This window comes from Alnus glutinosa, chromosome 4, assembly GCF_958979055.1.
Source record: "Alnus glutinosa chromosome 4, dhAlnGlut1.1, whole genome shotgun sequence".
NCBI lineage: Eukaryota > Viridiplantae > Streptophyta > Magnoliopsida > Fagales > Betulaceae > Alnus > Alnus glutinosa.
This window is the reverse complement of record NC_084889.1, coordinates 4,655,657-4,677,624: the sequence shown is the minus strand read 5'-3', so window position 1 is coordinate 4,677,624 and position 21,968 is coordinate 4,655,657. Positions and strand designations below refer to the sequence as shown.

General features: G+C 36.2%; 1 protein-coding gene across 1 annotated transcript; it reads left to right on the top strand.

Moving 5' to 3' along the window:
* Positions 1-7,465: 7,465 nt before the first annotated feature.
* LOC133866044 (uncharacterized) lies at positions 7,466-12,961 on the top strand. Its single transcript, XM_062302610.1, has 2 exons — positions 7,466-7,980; positions 12,835-12,961. The coding sequence occupies exons 1-2, from the start codon at positions 7,466-7,468 to the stop codon at positions 12,959-12,961; spliced, it is 642 nt and encodes a 213-aa protein (XP_062158594.1).
* The last annotated feature ends 9,007 nt before the right edge of the window (positions 12,962-21,968 follow it).

The following is a 21,968-nucleotide window of genomic DNA, read 5'->3' as shown; positions in this document are numbered from 1 at the left end:
AAGGCCGGCTGAATTGGGTGTGCCACAATTTTTTTTTAATATTTTATTAATCTTTGTTATATTTAAAATGGTTAATTCTAAAAATATTTGTATTTTAAAATTATGTTTGGATGGTTTAAAGAATTTGAAACAAAATTTAAAAAGATGTTTGAGAATGTGAATTGAATTGAAAAAACTAAAATTAAAAACGAAAAATAAATAAATAAATCTAAAATTGTATAAAAAAAATAAATAAAAACTGAAAAAAAATTGGAACTAACCTGAGGGGGTGATCAACCACCCTTGAAACTGCTCGGAGGTGGCTGAGCCACCTCTGGGTTATTTTTATTTTTATTATTATATTTTTTTTATTTGAGTTGGGTTAAAAATGGATTAGATACTTAAATAGAATTTAAATTTAGACAACTTTAGATGCTTTCCAATAATAAAGATTTTATTTTATTTTATTTTTTATTTTTTTATTTTTTATTTTTTTTTTACTATACCTACCAATAAGTTATTGGCTCGCTATCAACTAACCCCAACTCTTAAGGAGATTTTAGTATAATGACTCTAAAACCTTAACATGATTTATTATGATAATTAAATCGCTGAACTACATTTGAAGAGTAACAGCACTTCGTAAAAAACAAAGTATAATAGCATATATTCTTAGCAAGTGAAACTGTAGCTACTTACGAAGTGTTAGAGCACTTGTAGTGAACTCGTCAAAGCGAGAAAATCTTCAAAATCAGTTGAGTTTCATCAAAATTGTGTCTGCAACGAACTCGTCTCTGCTACAGGAAATTTGGTGAGTGCGGAAATGGGTCGTCTGTTCTGCTGAGCCAATTTCCTCTCATCTCTTCTTATTTTCCATTTTTTATTACCCTTCCCGCGTTCTCGATCTCCTGAAGCGAAAATTGGAGCTCCTTCGCACCTTTTCTCACAAATCACCTCTGCAAGCTTTTGAATCCCAGATTTGTTTTGGTTTTATGGGTTTTGATTTTGAATCTCATATTTTGATTTTGGTGTGTGGGTTTTGAATCTCTCTTCCTCTTGTCTGTGGCCGAGTTCCGTGATAATTTTTAGTTAATTGTAAACCCACCAACAGAAACTTAGAGAGAGACTTTTTGTAAGTTTGTTCGTTAGATAAGTGAAAGTTGAAAAGGGTTCTGTATATAATTTTGTTAGAAATGGGCTTTCCTTTTTGCTTTTTCAACTATAATCAGTTAATTACGATTAATCTATGTGATTGACGCATGTTCTTGTTAAAAATGCCCTTTATTTAGTGTAGTTTTTTGTGCTTTCTAGAGCTAGACTGGTTGAGATAAATTTGTGTGCTTTGTGGTTGAAGGGGTTACAAATGATTTACTGGGTTTTGGTTATGGGTTTCTTGGATACATTTGTTTCATTGGAATGTTGTGGTTGGGAACAGAGGTATAGGACGAGAATGGGTGCAAATAGACGAAAAGCAATGGTGTCTTCGTTGGTGTTGCTACTCTCACTGTCTCTGCCAATTTGGTGAATGTGGTGTGCTTAAAAACATGTTTATTGTGTCAATCAATGTGAGTGCAAAACTGATGATGAAAAGAGCAATCAAACCCATTCATCCATTCTGCCAACACTCTGCTTTGATGAGCAGTAAGATGGGCGTAGGATTTCCATGTGAACAATCGTTGGTTGGTTACATTTGGCTTGTGGGTTTCGGGTGATGCGTATGCCTTATTTGTCTTCCAGGGATCTGTTGTTTTTCCTGGGGGATGTGGAATTGTGGGCTTCATATGATTCAATCTTGTTGCTTCCTGTTATTTCTCAAGTTGTGGCCTTACTCCTTTCGTATTGATTCAATCAAGTTGTAGCCCTTGTAACTAACTTGGTGTTCTCTTATGCTGAAGGCCAAAAAACATAGTCTTTTTGATAATGAAAATATTCTCTTCCAAGGATCTGCTGTTTTTTGTCTGCAACCTGTTGTGCTTGGATTTCACTCTTAGTAATCTTAACAGATTGACCACTTGCAGGTTTGGGTAGATATTTTGTTTAATATTTCTGGGTTTATTTGATATTTTCTCTGTAACTTTCTCTGGGCTTTAGGTATGTTCTTTGGCGGCTGAATTTGGTGTTTATCTTAGTGAATGAAACTCATTTCTTGAAGTTCATTGCCTTTTTGAAGTTGGGTTTGACTTGGTTTCGGTTTCCAAAGAATTTGCTCTAGAATTTATGTTGTCATGCTGTTGGTTCTTGAGTATCTGCCATTGAATAATCGATTGTTGTTTTCTTTATTGTCCAACGAAAACAAACTTATTATTTTGATTGTGACGAAATTGTGAAAGAGATTAGGGACAAGTGTGAAAATTGTTTCTTTCTTGATGATTTTTACATTGTACATTAGTCGTTATATACAGACTTGCTACCTAGTAAATAAGGCAAGCAATTAGGTAATTACAGAGAATATTGGATTGTCAATTATGTCTAATATACACATTGAATGTATATTTCCTTAGAGATCAAATCTAGGCACGGCTTCATGGCGCTGGACCTTTCCTTTTCTGCATCGTGATAGATATGGCTCGCTGCAGCTGGAAGTTTCCTTTTCTGCATAAGGGCAGCAGCTACACATTCGTTGATCTGCAATCATGGAGTCTAATTTGAATGTCGAGCCATGCGCTCTGCAGCTGGACTTTTCCTTTCCTGTTTTAAGTCAGCTAGACAGATTGCATAGTTGTTGGGATGCTGCTGGATTACTATATTGGCTTGCACACACGTGGCTGTCTCTCTTGGCTTGGACTCAAATCCACTGACACGTTGAGTTCTTGTGGCAGCATCTCCTGCCTTGGCTTGTGTCTTAGCAATGCTGAGGTGTCCAAGGGCAGGAACGTGTCCAAGGGCAGGAACTTCACTAACAAATTGTTCTGATGATGTAAATACGTAAAAGAAACCTCGGAAAAGGGAATAAAGAAAGCGAGAGTAAAATTTTCAGGCATAGTCAGTTTGGAGAGTAGGAAAATAAGATGGGAACGATACCTTAATTGCGGTGTGGCTTCCATTTTCTTGCTGGGCAGATACATGATGTTTTTTGGGTTAGAGTAGTTTTATTTTGGAAAATGCTAGAATTCCCACCCCCATCCCACTCCAATCCCACCAACTCTAAGTGTTTTAATTTTTTTATTTAATAAATCAATTTTCAACTTTTTATACTTAGGGTTGGTGGGATTGAGGTGGGATGGAGGTGGGAATTGTAGCACTACCCTTTTATTTTTTCTATCCTATTATTTTCTTTTCCTTTTCTCAGTCTTCTCAGAAGCCAAAGAATACACGTCGGAGGATCTATGGGCGTTGGACGTTGGAGCTGTATGGACATTGAATTTTTAATAAATTTTGGTTTCATGGTAGTTAAAAGTGGTTGAAAGTGGTTGTTTTAAAAACAATAAAAAAATAGTATTTATTTAAAGTAGAGAATATTTAGAGAGTTTGATATTTGATGTATTTGAAAAGTAGGTAGCTAAAATAACTAAAGTGCACTTTTTAATCAAAATTTGACTAAACTTTGGTGAGTTCACTACAAGTGCTCTTAAACGTACAAAATGGTGAACAATTAAGAAGGTGGGGCCTCGATTTTCCAGCAACAGCTAGCCAATTAAGACGGTGGGGCCTGGCCTCTTCAATTTTCATACCACTAAAACCAAATAAACTATCGTCTTAACCACGCTACACGTAATGCTGAACAATTAAGAAGGTGGGGCCTCGATTTTCCAGCAACAGCTAGCCAATTAAGACGGTGGGGCCTGGCCTCTTCAATTTTCATCCACTAAAACCTAATAAACTATCGTCTTGACCACGCTACACGTGATGACAAATTTATGGTCCGTTTGAAAATTGAATTTTTTGAACTTAGAATAGAATTCTAATTCATTGTGCGAATTTCGAAATTTGACTTTGTGAGATAAAATTTAAAAAAGTTTGAAAAAGTTAAATAAAATATAATTTATTTTTGAAAAAAGTAGAAATAAATAGAGAAGAATTCTGATTCAACTCTGTTAGGGAGTTTCTTTGGTCAAATTTTTTAAGATTGTGATTTTTTAATTCCCTCATCTTTTATAAAAATAATAATAATAATAATAATTTTACAATATTATAAATTTATATTATATTAATAATTTTTTATTATGATTTAAATAAAAAATTCACTATATTATAAAAAAATTCACTTTTTTATACAATTTTTTTTTTCCTTTATATTACATTTATCGATTCTTACTATTACTCTGAACTCTCACCCTCTTACCAAATATTTGTGATCAGTAAAAAACTATCTTAAAATGTATTGTCATACCAGCCCAAAAACATTTTTACCCTTCTCTCTTCTTCCAACACGTTATACAAATATTTTTTTAAAAAAAAATTAAAAAAATCTATTTTAATTGGTTTAGTTAGTAACTTTTAAAAACTATTAAATATTCTAAATTGTTTGATAATTTAAAGGAGATTTGTATTCTCTTTTCTATATTCTATTATGTGCACAATGCCGGCTTATCTACTAGGTAAATTAGGTGGTAAGGCCTTTAATTAAAAATAAGTTTGTTTGAGAAAAAAAAAAAAAAGTCTAATCATAATTAGAAACGATTTTTTTTTTAGTAAAATACAGCTTCAAAGATAAATTTATTTGAAAAAAAATAAATAATAATAATAATAAAAGCCTATTCATAAACTAGTTAAAAAGGTTTTTTCACATAAGATAGATTTGTTCTCGAGAAGAAAAAGCAAAAGAAGCTCGAAAAAGAAAGCTGGAACCCAAGTGTGAAGAAGATGGAAAAATGTTGGCGAGGAAAGGTAAAGAGTACTCTCAGTCAGTCGGTCAGTCATCATGGGCTGCGTCTGGCTTGAGACTGAAGGAGCCAGGCGTTTGATGAGTTCAAATCTTCAGGTATACGTGGCAGCAGGTAGTGAGAGAATTGCTGAATTTTTTCAACCCTCCTGACAAAAGTCTGTCCTGTCAATGCGCAGAAGGTCATGACTACGCTACACGTGAATCGTGATGTCAAACAGCTCGCACAACAGGGACGGAGAGAGAGAGTCAGTCGAGAGGGGACAAATGCCCACTTACCTCTCAAAAAAAATTTCTATTCTTTTTGAATTTGTGTTTTTTGGAAAGTCCTAATTGCCCATTCTCAAAAACTCTCAAAACTTCATGAGTCACACTATATTCTGTCATTTTTCACCGGTAAAGCCAGTCATCCAGCAGCTATAGGTTGAAGACGAGTGTTTTCTTTTGATAAAAACGCACCGTTTTGTCTTTTAGCAAAACGGTGCGTTATGTCGTTTAAACCAATAGCGGCTTCACTGAAAAAAAAAAAAAAAAAAAAACGAAGTGCGGGAGGACTCGTCTAAAAAGAAGAGAAGTTTTAATAGATTTGAAATTTTGAAAGAATGATGACTACTGATGTGCCAAGTCACTAGGGAGTTTTATTTATTCCTCCACTAAAGGTCAAAAAACAGTTTTTTTTTTTTTTTTTTTTTAAATTTCATTTATTAACACGACCCAATAACACTAAAAATGCGGCCTCTGAATTTCAATGCGTTGGGATTCTTACGGTGCTTTTAGTGTTGAATTTTTAAAATTAAAATTTAATTTTTATTTAGTGTGTAAATTTTAAAATTTGACTTTTTAAAAAAATTGAATGAAATATAATTTATTTTAAGAAAATGTAAAATCAAAATCATATTATTTTTTAAAATTCTACTGCCAAACACACAAGGGGTGTGTTTGTTTAGAATATTATTTCGAATAATATTCTATTTTTTTTAAAAAAATAAATTATATTTTATTTAATTATATTTTTTTAATTTTTTTAAAATTTTACCTTACAAAATTAAATCTCGTAATTTGTACTGTAAATTTAAATAATATTCGAATTAAACATTCAAACGGACGTAAGAAGCCAAAGGCCTTAAGACCGGTATAAAGACAAAAGTTAGCCTAAAGACAAAAGTTGACATGGCCAGAGACAGGTTACTTCTCCAGCTTAGCATTACACAGTACTGAAAAGTCAGAGATGATTAAAACTCAGTTCCACCAGCTCCTTATTCCAGAAAATTTTACAAGTTGATTGTGCACCACCTAGAAATTAGTTTGGAACCGTAACGGACTTCCTTCTGCTCCCGCTTTCAAGAAAGTTTTCATGCACCACTTAAAAATCATTCCAAGAACTTAACAGTAATTTTAACGAGGCTAATTTTAAATTGCGTAAGTCCATATGACTCATTTGCTGCTGTTAACAAAGGAGAAATTACTTTATTTTGCTTAATTTTATCCAAATAATTTTTCAGCACTTAAACTTACCATCGTGGACAACAAACTTGAAATATATATCATTGAAATGCGTTGTAGTATTGAATTCACAACACAAATAAATTTGGTAACTTGCTGTGAAGATGATAGAAATGAAAAAGAAAATCGTATATTCATTGGTGATATTGTAAAAAATCATTTACGTAATCAAATAGGAGATCAATGGATGAAAGATTGTCTGGTTACGTATATTGAGAATAAAACATTTAAGACTATCAACAATAAAAAAATCATGCAGCAATTTCAATATATGAAGACTTATCAAAGATAATTGAATAAATAAACACTAGATGTGACAAAATAAATTATAAGATGCATTGATATATTTTAAGCGATAATTAAATTTTGTTGAATTATTTAATTGATGTATTAGTTATATTTTTTAATAATTTTATTTGTGTTAAAAAAAAAATAAATTGATCCCCTCAACTAAAATCCTCAGTCCGTCACCATCACCGTCACCGTCACACAATGACTTGGATCACTCAACCCATAGGTTACGTTCTTGATTTTGGGGAGATTCTCGATCGGGTTTCTTTGGCCAAATTTTTTAAGAAAAAAAAAAAAAAAAAAAAAGGAGAAAAGTCTGTAGGAAACATGAAGAAAAGGGAGAAGAAGAAAGCTTGAAAAAGAAAGCTGGAACGTAACCATTAGTTAAAGCGTAAACATGTAGCCCTTTTGTATCTTTCTCTGAGGGGATCCGAATCCCTTGATGCATGCGCAGCGTCACTTCTCTGGGACTTGCCATCAATGCCCAGCTGTACGTTACAGCTCCGTGACTTCTCTTCAGATTCGCCACTGCTTTCCTAGAGGCGCGCAATTGAAGTGTGTTCCCACACTCAACGGCTCCCCTTGAATCACGTGTCCTTCATCGACTTGAGCAAAGAGGTTCTGCATAGCACATTTGCTCTGAGTGAAGCACCAATTACTGTTACTTAAAAAAAAAAAAAAAAAAAAAAACGCACCAATGAACTATTTTGTGTAACATATATATAACACAAAATACATAGGGTAGAATTTATATGGTGAGAAAGAAAATGTAATGTGGAGGACAATTTGGGCCCTGGAGTTAAATTGTTTACATGGCGAGCTTGTAATGATTTGCTCCCTACAAGGGCAAATCTTTGTAAAAAAAGAGTAATGGATGATGGTAAATGCCCTGTGTGTTTGGTAGAAGAAGAAACAACTTGCCATGTCTTATGGAATTGTCCAGCAGCAAGAGATGTATGGAGAGGAGATTCTTCACTCTTCCAAAAATGTGCTTGGGAAGGCTGCAAATTTATGCACTTGTTTGAATACTGTAGTCACCGATTCAATAGAGATGTTTTAGAACTTATGGCTGTGATTGCAATGAAGATTTGGCTCAGAAGGAATTCTTTGATTTTTGAAGGTTTTTTTGCTAATCCTAATTCCGTATATAAAGAAGGGGTCAAGGCATTAGAGGAATTCAAACAGTACAATAAGAAGGAGGAGCCTCCCATCCAAGCTGAGGTACTAGCACCAGCTATAGAAGCTCAAAAATGGCAACCTCCACCACCGGGAGTCATCAAAGTTAATTGGGACGCTGCTCTAAATTTGTCAGCCGGCTGGGTAGGGTTGGGAGTGGTGGCCCGGGACTATATGGGGAAGTGTTTGGGTGCTCGAAGTCTTACACGGTAAATGAGGGTGGAACCGAAGACAGCTGAGATTATGGCAGCTTTGTGTGCATTGGATTTTAGTAAAGAAGCCGGTTTTTTTGAAGTTATTTTTGAAGGAGATGCTGCCCAAGTAGTTGCAGATATCAACATGGGTTCTCCTAATCTATCCAAAACAAGCCATCTAACGGAGAGTATACAACAACAAATGAAGTGGTTTAGAGCAGCTAGATTTGTCCACGTTCGTAGAGCTCTTAATTATGCAGCTCACACTTTGGCTAGAGAGGCTACTCATATTGTGACAGATTGTATTTGGTTGGAGGAAACTCCACAAAGCATTTCTAGTATTCTTGTTAGGGAACAATATTATCCCTAGATCCGATGTTTATGGGTTACTTTTATGTTGATTTATCAATAAAGAGAAGGATTTCTGTTTAAATAATAAATAAAAAAAGTCTAATCTCATATGTCTTGTATTATATACATATTGTGCAATTTTATTGTGCACTAAACAGAACCCTTTAACTAATGGTGAACACAAAATCCACCATTTTAAAAAGCAGGAAAGTAAACATGTAGCCCTTTTGTATTTTTTATTTTATTTTTAAAAAATTATTTTGTTTATTTATATTTTTATTAGATTTTATTTAATTTTTTTATTATAATGAGCATGTGTCAACTTTTTATTAAATGTGACGTAGCTGCTTAAACAGAATTTATTAATTTTTGGACGAAAAATATATTTAAGTATTGATTTGTAATTATTATTTATCATAAAAAATTTTTATGAACTTTTTACACTACGTAAAGTGAAAAATAATCATGACCGACTCTAAAAATTAATTGTGCAGTTATCCTCTTGTTTTATATGTCATTGATATCGTTGGTATTTGTGACCACGTACGGATCTTATACTCACAATACGGGTCTCGTCCCCTGCGTATCACTTCTCAGCTGAAACCCAGGTGTGAAGAAGATGGAAAATTGTTGGCGAGGAAAGGTAAAGAGTACTCTCAGTCTCAGTCACTCAGTCATCAATCATCAGGGGCTTCGTCTGACGTGAGACTGAAGGAGCCAGGCGTTTGATGAGTTCAAATCTCCAGGTATACAGGCAGCAGGTGGTCAGAGATGTGAATTTGTTGAGGACAAGTCATGTTGCCTTGATGCGCGTTTTGGTCTAATGTGACTACGTAGCCTTCAACCGATTTTGGAGTTGGACGCGATGGTTTGTTTGGCAAAGACATGTACAAAATAGAACAGAGTAATGAATTGTTAATTTTGAAATTAGTAAAAAGTGATGATGTGATATAAAATAAAAAAATTTTGTATAAAAAAGTAAAAAAAATTTGTGTTGTAGTAAATTTTTTTATTTAAATAGTAATAAAAAATTATTGATGTGATATAAAAAGTAAAAAAAATGAAAATATTTTAATATTAATTGGTAGTGAAAAATATAAAAAAATGATAAAAAAAGAAAAAGAAAAGAAGCATGAACAGTAATAACATTATGTGTTCTGTTCTATATTTTATCAAACAAGCCCAATATATCTTACATTTTCAGTCTATTCATACATGCTCACGTTTTAACATGATATAGACTTTAATAATTAACACCATTTATATTTAATGAAATCAAATGTTCTTTGCAATATTTTATTAAAAATTGACTAAATATTATTTCAAAGGAGTTCGTCCAGATTAAAAAAATTATATAGATTTGTTATGAGCAATATAACATTGAATCTAAAAGTAAATAAAAATAATTTTAAAATTAAAATATAATTCAAAAATTAAACGAAAATAAATTATATTATTTAATATTTAAATATAAAAATATATCATTTAAAAATCTCATTTTAGTATAAGATATTATCTCCATATATGACTTATATGCCACATAAACAAGTATTTATTAATATTTAATGAATAAATACTATATACAGTATTACAGTTAGGTAATTTAATTAATTAAATTACCGTAATGGAATCGTATAATTTATTTAAAATCAATTTAATAATATTGTTTCATTTATGAGGGGAGCAATATTATATTTACTATATTTGAGGATCTTTGACCTAACCTATAAATTAATAGCCTGTGTATATCATCAATACAGTAAAGCATAGGTCAGAAGATTCTTCAACTAACATTTTTTTGTTTTTCAAATAGATCATAAAAACGCTTAAGCAAAAATAGCTAGAAGTAAGTTTAGATCTTCATCTTTTTATTTTCTGCTGCGCACGTTACTTAAGTAAAATATATTTTCATGTTCTAACATTTAGACTTGGCCCATATATGGTGCCGGGCGGGTACATACGGATATGCAAACTGCAAAGTGAACTACTTCACATAATAAAACTTTAAAAGCATGCCCGCTTTCAAAAATGACTCCTTTTGTGGTGGTAATTCACTTGGGTGTCCACAGTTGTTGAGTGACTACTTGGGTGTGAATGGGCTCAATCGTTTGATAACATCTTTTAGGATATACAGTATTTTGCTTTTTAACAAAAATAAAACATTAATAAACAAAGCAAAATATAAATCTTTCAAAAATTATTATAATTTTTCTTTTTATGTCACGTTACAACTAAAAAGAAAAAAACAAAAATTAAATGCTTAATTAAGCCCATGCAGTTAAGCTCAAACACACAGTTAACCGAGTTTTTAATGGAAGTACTCTAACTGCTAACACTTCAAACGAAAACTGTATATGAATTTCTATTTCTATATTTGGATAGTTGGATGCCAAGTTAATTAATCTTTTGAAGCCTAGCTAGCCAAAAAATTCTTTGTAAATTTCCCATGGAATATAAAATTAATTAGTTTAGAACCCCTTATCAAACGAGGAAGCCAATATTTTGGAAGTGTTAAAACTTCCGTCAGAACATAATTTAAGGAATAATGTTATTCTTAAGTGTCCAATACGCGATGCGGCAGTTATCCAATTATTTTGAGAAATATTTGTTTTTATTTTCTATATATATATATATTTCCATATAAAAGATATATAAATTTATCGTTAAGTATATAAATTTTACAAATTTAATGATAGATTTAAAAAAATAATGTGCAAAAAAGTTGAAAGTGAAAGATTTTTGTGTTTTCCAAACCCACACTTTGCTTAAAACTCCAATTTGTTCATCAATTGAAGGTATAATCATTCCCTTATAAACTATGTGAATGGTTATTTCAATACTATTTCATTTCATAGTCTTCTATTTTTAATAAAATCTAATAATGACAATACGAGTCCTTCGCCCTATATCAGTAATCTAATGGATAGAGTAGTATAAAACTTAACAAAGAAAGGCTACCAATAACTTTCTTTAAAGTAGTAAACTTTTACAAGAACTCATTGTAAAATTAATAGAGATTATTTTTGTCTTTTCACTCTTTTTTTTTTTTTTTTTTAATAAGGTAGTACATCTAATAAACTCTTTGTATTCAATGAATGTAAAATATACTTGTATGTTCTATAATAAAAGGTTTTATTTATTTTATTATTCAAATGAGAAAAATGTTACAAGGAAAGATCTTTCCCATTATTAATCAGAATGGAAAAGATTGAGAATGGTCTTTTCCAAATGAGCTAGAATGCTTCCAAACATAAGGTGGGAAGCGACTCATCTAACTAAAGAATATACAAGAAAATTGGTACAGCTAAAAACTTAATCGATTCTTTCCAATATATAATAAAAAGTTCTCGATCTTGACTATACCTACTAATAAGTTAACGTTGTTCGATCGCTATCAGCCAACCCCGACTCCTTAAGGAGATTTTAGTATATGAGAAATTATTTTTCTACTTTACATTATCATGTATCAATTCTACACCAATACACATAAGGTGTGTGACCCATGCATGTAGGTTCCATATACATGGGTCTCACACTCAATATATTTTAATGTAAAATTGATGTAGGATAATGTATTGTAAGAATAACACATTTATTAGTATATTGACTCTAAAAATTTAACATAGTTTATTCTAATAATTAAATTCCTAAACTAAATTTCAAGAGTTAACAGGACTTCATCAAAAACAAAATTTTGATGGACCAGATTTTAGAGATGACACTGATAGCGTTGGTATTTGTGACAACATACGGGTCCCGTACTCACAATAAGTAAAACAAAGGCTGCACTAATCATGTTTGAACTCTTAAACTTTTGCAATTAAAGTTTGAACTCGTAAAGTTTACGATGTCTAATTTCAAGATGCACCTGTTGAATAAATATAAAAAATAGAAAATATATGTGAAAGAGAGAGAGAGTGGAAGAGAAAGCGGAAATATATTAATGACTACATTGTATTGAGTATTATTACTCTAACATATTATAAGAGACCTTTATATATAGAGAGGCTATGAGTAGTGACCAAGAAACCCTATAGAATTTAAGGTAGGAAAGAAGACTAATTAAGGTAGTAAATAAATCATAATAAGAAAGACAATAATATATTCTAACATCCTCCCTCAAACTCAAGGTGGAAGATTCTGAAATCTTGAGTTTGAAATTAGAAGTAAGATTTAAATGCAGCCGATGGTTGGATTAAAACGGTGTCGGCGAGAAAGGCTGAAAGTGGCGGTCGGAGAACGGAGAATATCCGTTAATCCCATGAGGGGCCAAGCCGCAACTTACAATGATGGTCGGAGAACAGAAGTTAGTCGTTAATCCTGTGAAGGGCCAAACCACATTGTCACAAAATTTCGCCAATGAATTAAGTCGCAGATCACAACAAAATAGGCAAAAAAAAAAATCAAAAAAGAGGGGTGGTGGCGTGTGACGGTGAGTGAGGTAGGGAACAATGGAGTTTCTTTCACGGAAGGGAAGTCCTATACCTTGCGAATCTTTTTCTGGACTTATTGTTCCAGATTGGACTACCAAAAGGCTGAAAAGATCTCCAAACAGCGGCTACCATCACAAGAAAGAGCGTCGTCACAGGAAAGAGCACCGGAAAATCGCCTGAAGAACACTGGAAATTTGTCGGAAGGTCGTTAGAAGGACACTGGAAAAATCCTATAGGCCACAGGTCTGTAGCTCTGATACCATGTTGAATAAATATAAAAAATAGAAAACATATGTGAAAGAAAGAGAGAGTGGAAGAGAAAGCGGAAATATATTAATGACTACATTGTATTGAGTATTATTACTCTAACATATTATAAGAGACCTCTATATATATATAGAGAGGCTATGAGTAGTGACGAAGAAATCCTATAGAATTTAAGGTAGGAAAGAAGACTAATTAAGGTAGTAAATAAATCATAATAAGAAAGACAATAATATATTCTAACAGCACCTATGTGGCCGGCCCATTAATCAAGTTGGAGATTGCTAGAAAGTTTATGTATATGAGCCCACATAGATCATGCATGTTATTAGACATTATATATTGACACGTCACTAGAAAAACATTTTTTTGTTATGTCATGTGCGTTAAGGGGTGTGGGCTAAATTTTATGCGTAGAGGCCAGTTTAAGGCCAGGGCTCCTTCAATTCCATTTTATATATTCATGGTTGAAGTCTCCACACCAAACTCTTAACGCTTACTCATACACATTCCATTACTGTGTGAGAAGCATTATAGACAAGTGAAGGGCTTTGCAGATACAACGCGAACAATTGCTAGTTGTGCTCTTCGGCATAAGTGGCGGCAAGTACGCCACCTTCATATTATTTTCTTCAATTTTTTGGTATGAGATCTTGGATTAGGGATTTCTTTGAAATCCAACAAATAAAAAATTCAACAATTTAAAAAATATTCACTTCCTTTATACAGTAATTGTTACGGTAGCCACGTGGCCACATAACCACGAGCGCAAGTCATTCAACGACGTGGCCATGTTGCCTTGCTATGCGTTTTAGTCTAATGAAACTAGGGTTGAGTATGGGGTGGTGGGGGGGGGGGGGGGGATGGGGTTTTTTTGACCCCGCCCCGCGGGGGTGCGGGTTCCCCAAAGAGAACCCGCACCCGGTGAAAAATCCCCTGCACCCGTGCGGGGCGGGGGGAGAAGGGGTGGGGATCCCCGCGGTTTTTTTTTTTTTTTTTTTTTGGCCATCAGATGAAATTGCAGGGCTATCCATCATTATACCTGTTGAAAATATGCGTCCTTCAAATCTTCTTAGGGGTTGATGACTCATCCGATTCCGACCCACCATGGAACCCGTCCCTACTCTGCTTCATTTTCAGTGTAAACACCAGGTGACTCAAGTCTAGGTCACCCATCTTCACATCCCCTAGCTGACAATGACACAATGGGAAGGGCACTTTAGTCATGAAAAACACAAAAGTGGAAGAAGAAGAAGAGGAAGCAGTAAGAAAGAAACAGGGTAGGTGAGAGCAGGCACAAAACAGGGTAAGCAAACAAAATGTTATTCAAAGTAGTTTCCAAGAAAACTTCTAACACGAAAGGGGGTTAGAAAACAAAATCTTTGGTCATCTCTTCCCAAAGAAGAAATGGGAAGAACTAAAGAAGAATGAAATCGTGAAGAAGTTTCTGAAAGACGAAGAAAAGAAAAGAAAAATGAGGGGGGGAGGAGGGTGCGGCGCAGGAGAAGTGTTTAGGGATTTAGGGTTAGTCATTTTAATTTTTAATTAATTAATTATTATTTTTTTTTACATGGGGCGGGGCGGGGATCCGAGAAAAAAAAATTAAAACCTGTGCACCGCTCCGCCCCGCACGGGTTGGTTAAAATCCAACCCGCACCCGTTAAAAAAAATACTAAAACCCACATTTTTAGGGGCAGGTTGGAGCGGGGATGTGGGTTGGGGCGGGGAATGTGGGTTTTTACTCACCCCTAAATGAAACTACGTGATCTTCAGCCGATTTTGGAGTTGGACACAATATATATATTCCATTTCCGGTCTATTCATACATGCTCACGTTTTAACATGATATAGGCTTTAATAAATAACACCGTTTACATTTAATGAAATCAAGTATTCTTTGCAATATTTTATTAAAAATTGACTAAAAATTATTTCAACAGGAGTTCAGATTAAAAAAATTATATAGATTTGCTATGAGCAATATAATATTGAATCTTAAAGTAAATAACAATAATTTTCCATGGAATATAAAATTAATTAGTTTAGAATCCCCTATCAAAGGGGGAAGCCAATATTTTGGAAAGTGTTAAAACTTTCGTCATAACATAATTTAAGGAATAGTGTTACTTTCAAGTGTCCAATACGCGATGCAGCAGTTATCCAATTATTCTGAGAAATATTTGTTTTTATTTTTCATACATATATATTTGTTTATCTCTATACAAGACTCATTGTAAAATTAGTAGAGATTCCTTTTGTCTTTTCACTCTTTTTTAATAAAATAGTACATCTAATAAGAACATCTTTAGCGATTAGTGTTAAAATAGCAATTCAAAAAATACCAATATCTACTTTAACTATCAATTTTCTTAAAAACACTCAAACAATAATCTCTATTTCACTCTTTATTTTCTTTCTCTCCCTCTTCTCTCTCTCTGGTCACTCCTCCTTGCTCCCCTCTTCTTTGCATGTTCAAGAAGAATTTTCCATTTTCGGATCTCATTTTTCCTTTCTTTTCTTCTTCTCCTTCTTTTCTGATTATTCCCCTGCTTCTATCTTCCTTCTCGGCCGAACAAGGAGAAAATGAGATCATGAGACCGAGGGAGAGCTGGGTTCAGTGAGTCAAGCTGATTGCCGGTGGGTTGACTCCAATGGAGCCTGAGACGCGACTTCCGGTGACCTGAGACACAATTTTTGGTAGTTGGAACCTGATTTATGATGTCTAATGGGAGATTTTTTGGGTGAAAATTGAGGTGATTTCTTGTGTTTTTATTGTGGATTATTGTTAATATATTTTTATTTTGTGTTGTTGATTCTCTAAGCTATTCGGTCCCTATGTATTGGTGAAGGATCCGGTTCAGATTGTGGGTGTGTGGGCAGTGGACATGGTTGTGGTGATTGAGCAGATGGCCGTTGATGTGAACTAGAGGCTAACGTTGGTGTTGAAGTGGGGGAGAGGGTGAGAGAAATATAATAAAAAAAATTAAATACCTGGTGAATAGTGAAAAAAAGAAGAAGAGAAAAGTTAGAGTAACTACTTTGCTGGAGGATGAAAAAGAGAAAAAATAGTCAAATTTGACTATTTTGGTTAAAATAGCACTCCTGCTGGAGATGCTCTAATAAACTCTTTGTATTCGATGAATGTTAAAATATACTTGTAAGTTTTATAATAAGAGGTCTTTATTTTTTATTTTTATTATTCAAATGAAGAAAGGGTTACAAGGAAAGATCTTTCTCATTATTAATCAGAATGGAAAAGATCGAGAATGGTCTTTTTCAAATGAGAATGCTTTCAAATATAAGGTGGAAAGCGATTCATCAAACTAAAGAATATACACAAAAATTGGCACAACTAAAAATTTAAATAGATGCTTTTCAATATATAATAAAAGTTCTCGATCTTGACTATACCTACAAATAAGTTATTCGCTCACTATCGGCCAACCCCGACTCCTTAATTAAGGATATTTTAGTATATTGACTCTAAAAACTCAACATGATTTATTGTGATAATTAAATCGCTGAACTAAATTCCAAGAGCAACATAACTTCATCAAAAACAAAATTTTGATGGATAAGATTTTAGAGATGACATTCTTTTAAACTTTTTCAATAAAATTTTAAACTCATAGAGTTTACAATATCTAATTTTCAATAGGGAGTTATCCAATTATTCTGAGAAATATTTGTTTTTTTTTTTATGCTTTTTTTATTTGTTTTTTATTTTATTTTTTTATCTGTTGAAAACAATTTATATGCTTTTTTTTACACATGGGGGATTGTTAGAAAATTTTCTTTTTTAATGGGCTTACATAAATAGTGTAATTATACATTGTATATTGCCCAATAAGCTATGAGTGGTATTAGTATTGCCCATTAAGTATGATGGATGCAATAATATAGACAAGCCATTGCCATATATCTCTATAAGCACCTTTTTTTGGGTGGTCATGTGCATTAATTAAAGTGGTGCGGGCTAAAATCCTAGGTTTAAAGAGTAGTTTAAAGGCCCTTTTCAATTCCATTTTATATGTGGCATTGAAGTCCCAATTCCAAAGTCTTGCACTCTGTGGTGGGTTTTCTGTAAGGAAGGATGATTTGCAGACAAGAATGACAAGAAAACTGAAGGAAATGTAGCTGAAATTCACTAAAAGATAATAGAGCTCTTTGGAGAGGCCCTAAACTCTCAAGGTAAGCTTACAATCAAATATCTCAATTCTGCATTCTTCTTATTCGATCATTCTATATATAAGTGATTCTGTTGGAATAAATCCAACAGAGTGACGCTCATTCTCTCTCCTCTAACGGCTAGCAATAACAAGAAAATGGAATCTAGGATAAAAGGTAAATGACAAATAACTTCTACAACGTCCGAGAATCATCCTCCCGATGAGTCACCAGCTGACTTATATCTCACGCTCTGTAGTCCTTCCGGACTCCCTAGCCATATCCGGTTAAGACTAATGGACCCATAACAGGGCCCCCCCCATTAATTCACCTTGCCCACAAGGTGCGGAAACTGAGATTGTAAGGTCCACAGCAACTCCCACGAGTCATTCTCTAAAGTAGCCCCCTTCCATCTGATCAAGACCTCTGTCACAGCACGACCATGTTTTTTGATTAAGCGGCGGTCGACAATATGATCTGGTTCTGGGCATAGTTCTCCCGCAGCATCCACTGGTGGTAATGTGGAAATAGGAGATGATGATTGCCCTAATTTCTTCTTCAGACAAGAAACATGGAAGACAGGATGGATTCTGGCTTCGGCTGGAAGGGCAAGCTTATAGGCAACAGAGCCAATGCGGGAGATAATCTGAAAAGGATCGTAAAAACGCGGGGAGAGCTTCAAATTCTTGCGTAAAGCCAAAGATTTTTGGCGATATGGTTGCAACCTGAGGTAAACCCAATCCCCTTCTGCAAAAACACGCTCAGTGCGATGTCTATCCGCCTGTGTCTTCATACGATTTTGAGCCAATTGTAAATGCTCCTTGAGGAGGGAAATGGTGGTGGTGCGATCCCTCAGCTGGGAATCAACAGCCAGATTAGCCGCAGTGCCTGGGACATAAGATAAGAGGGTTGGTGGAGGATAGCCATAGAGGGCTTCAAACGGAGTAAAACCTGTAGCAGAGTGGTGGTTGGTATTGTACCACCATTCTGCCAAAGGCAACCAATCACTCCAGGTCTTAGGTTTAGCACTAGCGTAGCAACGCAAGTAAGTTTCAAGGCATTTGTTGAGGGCTTCAGTCTGCCCATCAGATTGCGGGTGATAGGCCGAGCTAAAGGCAAGGGAAATGCCTTGGAGATGGAAGAGTTCTTTCCAAAACGAGCTGGTGAAGACAGGATCCCGATCAGAGACAATTGTGGATGGCAACTCGTGTAATTTCAGGATGTTAGCCATGAACACCTGAGCAACCACCGAAGCAGTGTATGGGTGAGCTAAAGGCACGAAGTGACCGTACTTTGTAAGGCGATCCACGACAACGAAGATTACAGAGAATCCTTTGGAAACCGAAAGGCCCTCAATGAAATCCATTGAGATAGCAGACCAAACTCGGTTAGGGACTGGCAAGGGCTGCAAGAGGCCAAGAGAAGCTACTGATTCACTCTTGTTAGCTTGACAAACAGGGCACTCGCGAACAAATAGCTTAATATCTTTACGCATACCTAGCCAATAGAAATTGGCCTTGGCCCTGTGGATTGTATTGTGGTACCCTGAATGGCCGGCAGTGGGGTTGGAGTGAATAAACTCCAAAACTTGATGCTGGAATGGCGAATTTTTAACAAGCCATAAGCGACCCTTGCGAATAATCAACCCTTGCTGGAGGGTAAATCCCTTAGGAGAAGAATCATCATGCTGAAGGGAATGAAGTATTGTAGTTGTATAAGGGTTAGCCAGGTAGGAAGACTTTAAATCGGTGATCCAATCCAGAGTAGGAAAGGAGATGAGGGAAATGGAAGCCTCCTCATGCAGGACCGTCGGATCGTTCAGCCTAGACAAGGCATCAGCCACACGGTTTTCACAACCCGGCTTGTATTCGATTATGAAATCGTACCCAAGTAACTTTGACAACCAGCGTTGTTGAGAGGGAGTACCCATTTTCTGCTCAAGTAGAAATTTTAAGGCCTGATGGTCCGTTCTAACTTTGAAGGTTTGCCCCAACAAATAAGGACGCCAATGCTGTACTACCGTGACTAAAGAGAGAAGCTCCTTCTCATAAGTTGATAGGAGCAGGGCACGACCTTTTAAGGCTTTGCTAAGGAAAGCAATGGGCTGGCGGTTCTGCATCAAAACAGCACCAAGGCCTGAGCCGCTGGCGTCGCATTCAATGACAAACGGCTGATTGAAATCAGGGAGACGGAGCACTGGAGGATGAAGCATAGCCTGTTTGATGGACTGAAAGGCCGTTGTAGCCGATGGCGTCCAGTGAAAAGCGTTCTTCTTCAAAAGGGACGTTAATGGTGCTGCCAAACTGCCATAATTTCGGATGAATTTCCGGTAATACCCTGTAAGGCCGAGAAAACCCCGTAACGACTTGACATTGTGGGGAAGAGGCCACGTAGCCATGGCCTCTAATTTGGAAGGATCGGCACGGACCCCCTGCTGGGAAATCAAATGGCCCAAGTAATCGACCTCGTCCACGGCAAAACGACATTTTGAGAGCTTTGCAAACAGTCGATGGTGCTCCAACACTTCCAAAACAGTTTGTAAGTGCATCAAATGATCAGCAAATGTCTTGCTATAAATAATGATGTCGTCGAAAAATACCAATACGAAGCGGCGGAGAAATGGCCTGAAAACATCGTTCATGAGAGCCTGAAATGTAGAAGGGGCATTTGTAAGCCCAAAGGGCATTACGAGGAATTCGTAATGACCTTCATGAGTGCGGAAGGCGGTCTTAGGAATGTCCTCTGTTCGCATCTGAATCTGGTGGTAGCCAAAACGAAGATCCAGTTTGGAAAAAATGATTGCACCGTGAAGCTCATCTAGCAGCTCATCGATGACTGGTATGAGATATTTGTCTTTAATCGTCTCTTGGTTAAGAGCGCGATAATCAACGCATAATCTCCAGCTACCATCGGCCTTCCGGACCAAGAGAACAGGGGCTGAAAAAGGGCTTTGACTTGGACGAATTACGCCTGAATGTAAGAGGTCCTGGATGAGTTTTTCAATCTCAATTTTCTGGAAGTAGGGATATCTGTATGGACGGACACTGATGGGTTGGGAGTGTTTGAGGTTGATTTGATGATCAAGCCCACGAGAAGGAGGAAGGCCAGTAGGTTCGGCAAAAACAGGGGCAAAGGTGTGAAGAAGGGACTGAATGGCAGTAGGGAGAGGGGTTTTGGTGGAAGGGGTATCCAAGGTTACAATTTTGAGAAAAAACCCTTTGTTGGCTGAGAGAGAAGGTTTAAGGAAGGAGGGGCCGTCTTCGAGAAAAAACCCTTTAGGTGTGAGGCCATTTAGTTGGGTGTGGATCCCTAATAATGTAAACTGCATGGTCATTAAGGAGAAATCCCAAAGTATTGGGCCCAAGGTGCTCAGCCAGTCAACCCCGAAGACCATGTCACACCCCCCCAGAGCAATAAGGTAAAAGTTAGTGGAAAAAGAATAACCCTGAACTTTAAAGGTGACAGAAGTTACCTTTCCCATACTCTGGACAGTAGTACCATTAGCGATTTTGACACGTAACAAAGGAGTAGCTGTAAGCTGGAGCTGGACTTTGTGTAGGAAAACTGGATCGAGGAAGTTATGGGTGCTGCCAGAATCTACCAGAATACTGACGTGATGATTCTGCAGAGTGCCCAATAACCTCATAGACTTTGCACCAAGGGAGCCAGAAATGGCGTTAAGAGATATCTCCGGTTCTTTGCACTCCACCACATCAAATTCGGGAACGGGCTCAACCGCATCAGAGGAATCATAGTAAACATCATCCCCCGTATCATCAGATGGTATAGCTAAACCAGACAAGAGATAGAGGCGGGGAGATTTGCACTTGTGGCCCGGAACCCAACGATAATCACAATAGTAGCAAAGACCTTTCTCCCGTCGATCCTTCATTTGGGCCACCGTAATTTTTTGAACAGGCAAGCCAGCTGAGTTTCTGGCCGGAAGAGCTAGTTGAGAGGAGGAAGCAGTGAGTTGTGGAGCTGGGGAGGACCAATGCTACTAACGAGTAAAAGGAAAAGAAGTAGTACGCAGTGGGAGTTTGAAACTTTGAATGTACTCTTCCTGTGGTTTTGCAAGGCCGAAGGCTGCCACCAGACTAGTGGGATTCAACATCCGCACTGGGAGACATATCTCATCTTTCAGGCCACTAAGAAAACAACTAAGCCTGTTTTTGTCGGAAACCCCGCGCAACCGGTTAGACAGAGCTTCGAACTGAGTAGTATACTCGGCAACCGAAGCAGATTGGCGCAACCGCATCAGCACCTCCATAGGGTCATCATATGCTGGTCCAAAACGAACAAGGAGGGCTTGGACAAAGGCGTCCCAAGTTGGGAATTGATCGGACTCTTCAGCATCTTGGAACCAAACAAGAGCCTCCCCTTCCATGTGAAAAGAAGCCATACGAATTCGTTGGTATAGGGGTGTTTGGTAGTAATCAAAAAAATTGATTTACTTTGTATGTCCACCCAGCTGGATTTTCTCCATCAACCGCGGAAAATCAAGCCGTAAGGGCCGGGGTTGGAAAAGGCGATCGCCTTGGTGATGCTCCTGGTGAATATCGTCAAAATGAGCACGGTGGTCATCCGGCTGATTCCAACCAACGTTGTCAACACCCCTGCGTTCTTCGCGATCTAGTCGGTGGTCATGGTGAGCATCGAAGCCATGATGACGAAGATTTTCAGGTATAACAGGTATATGATATGGTTGTGGGTCGGGTAAAAAGGGACGGTCTGGGGGAGGGCGAGGGGGGGTAGCAACCAAGGTGCGGAGCATTTCAGAGATATCTG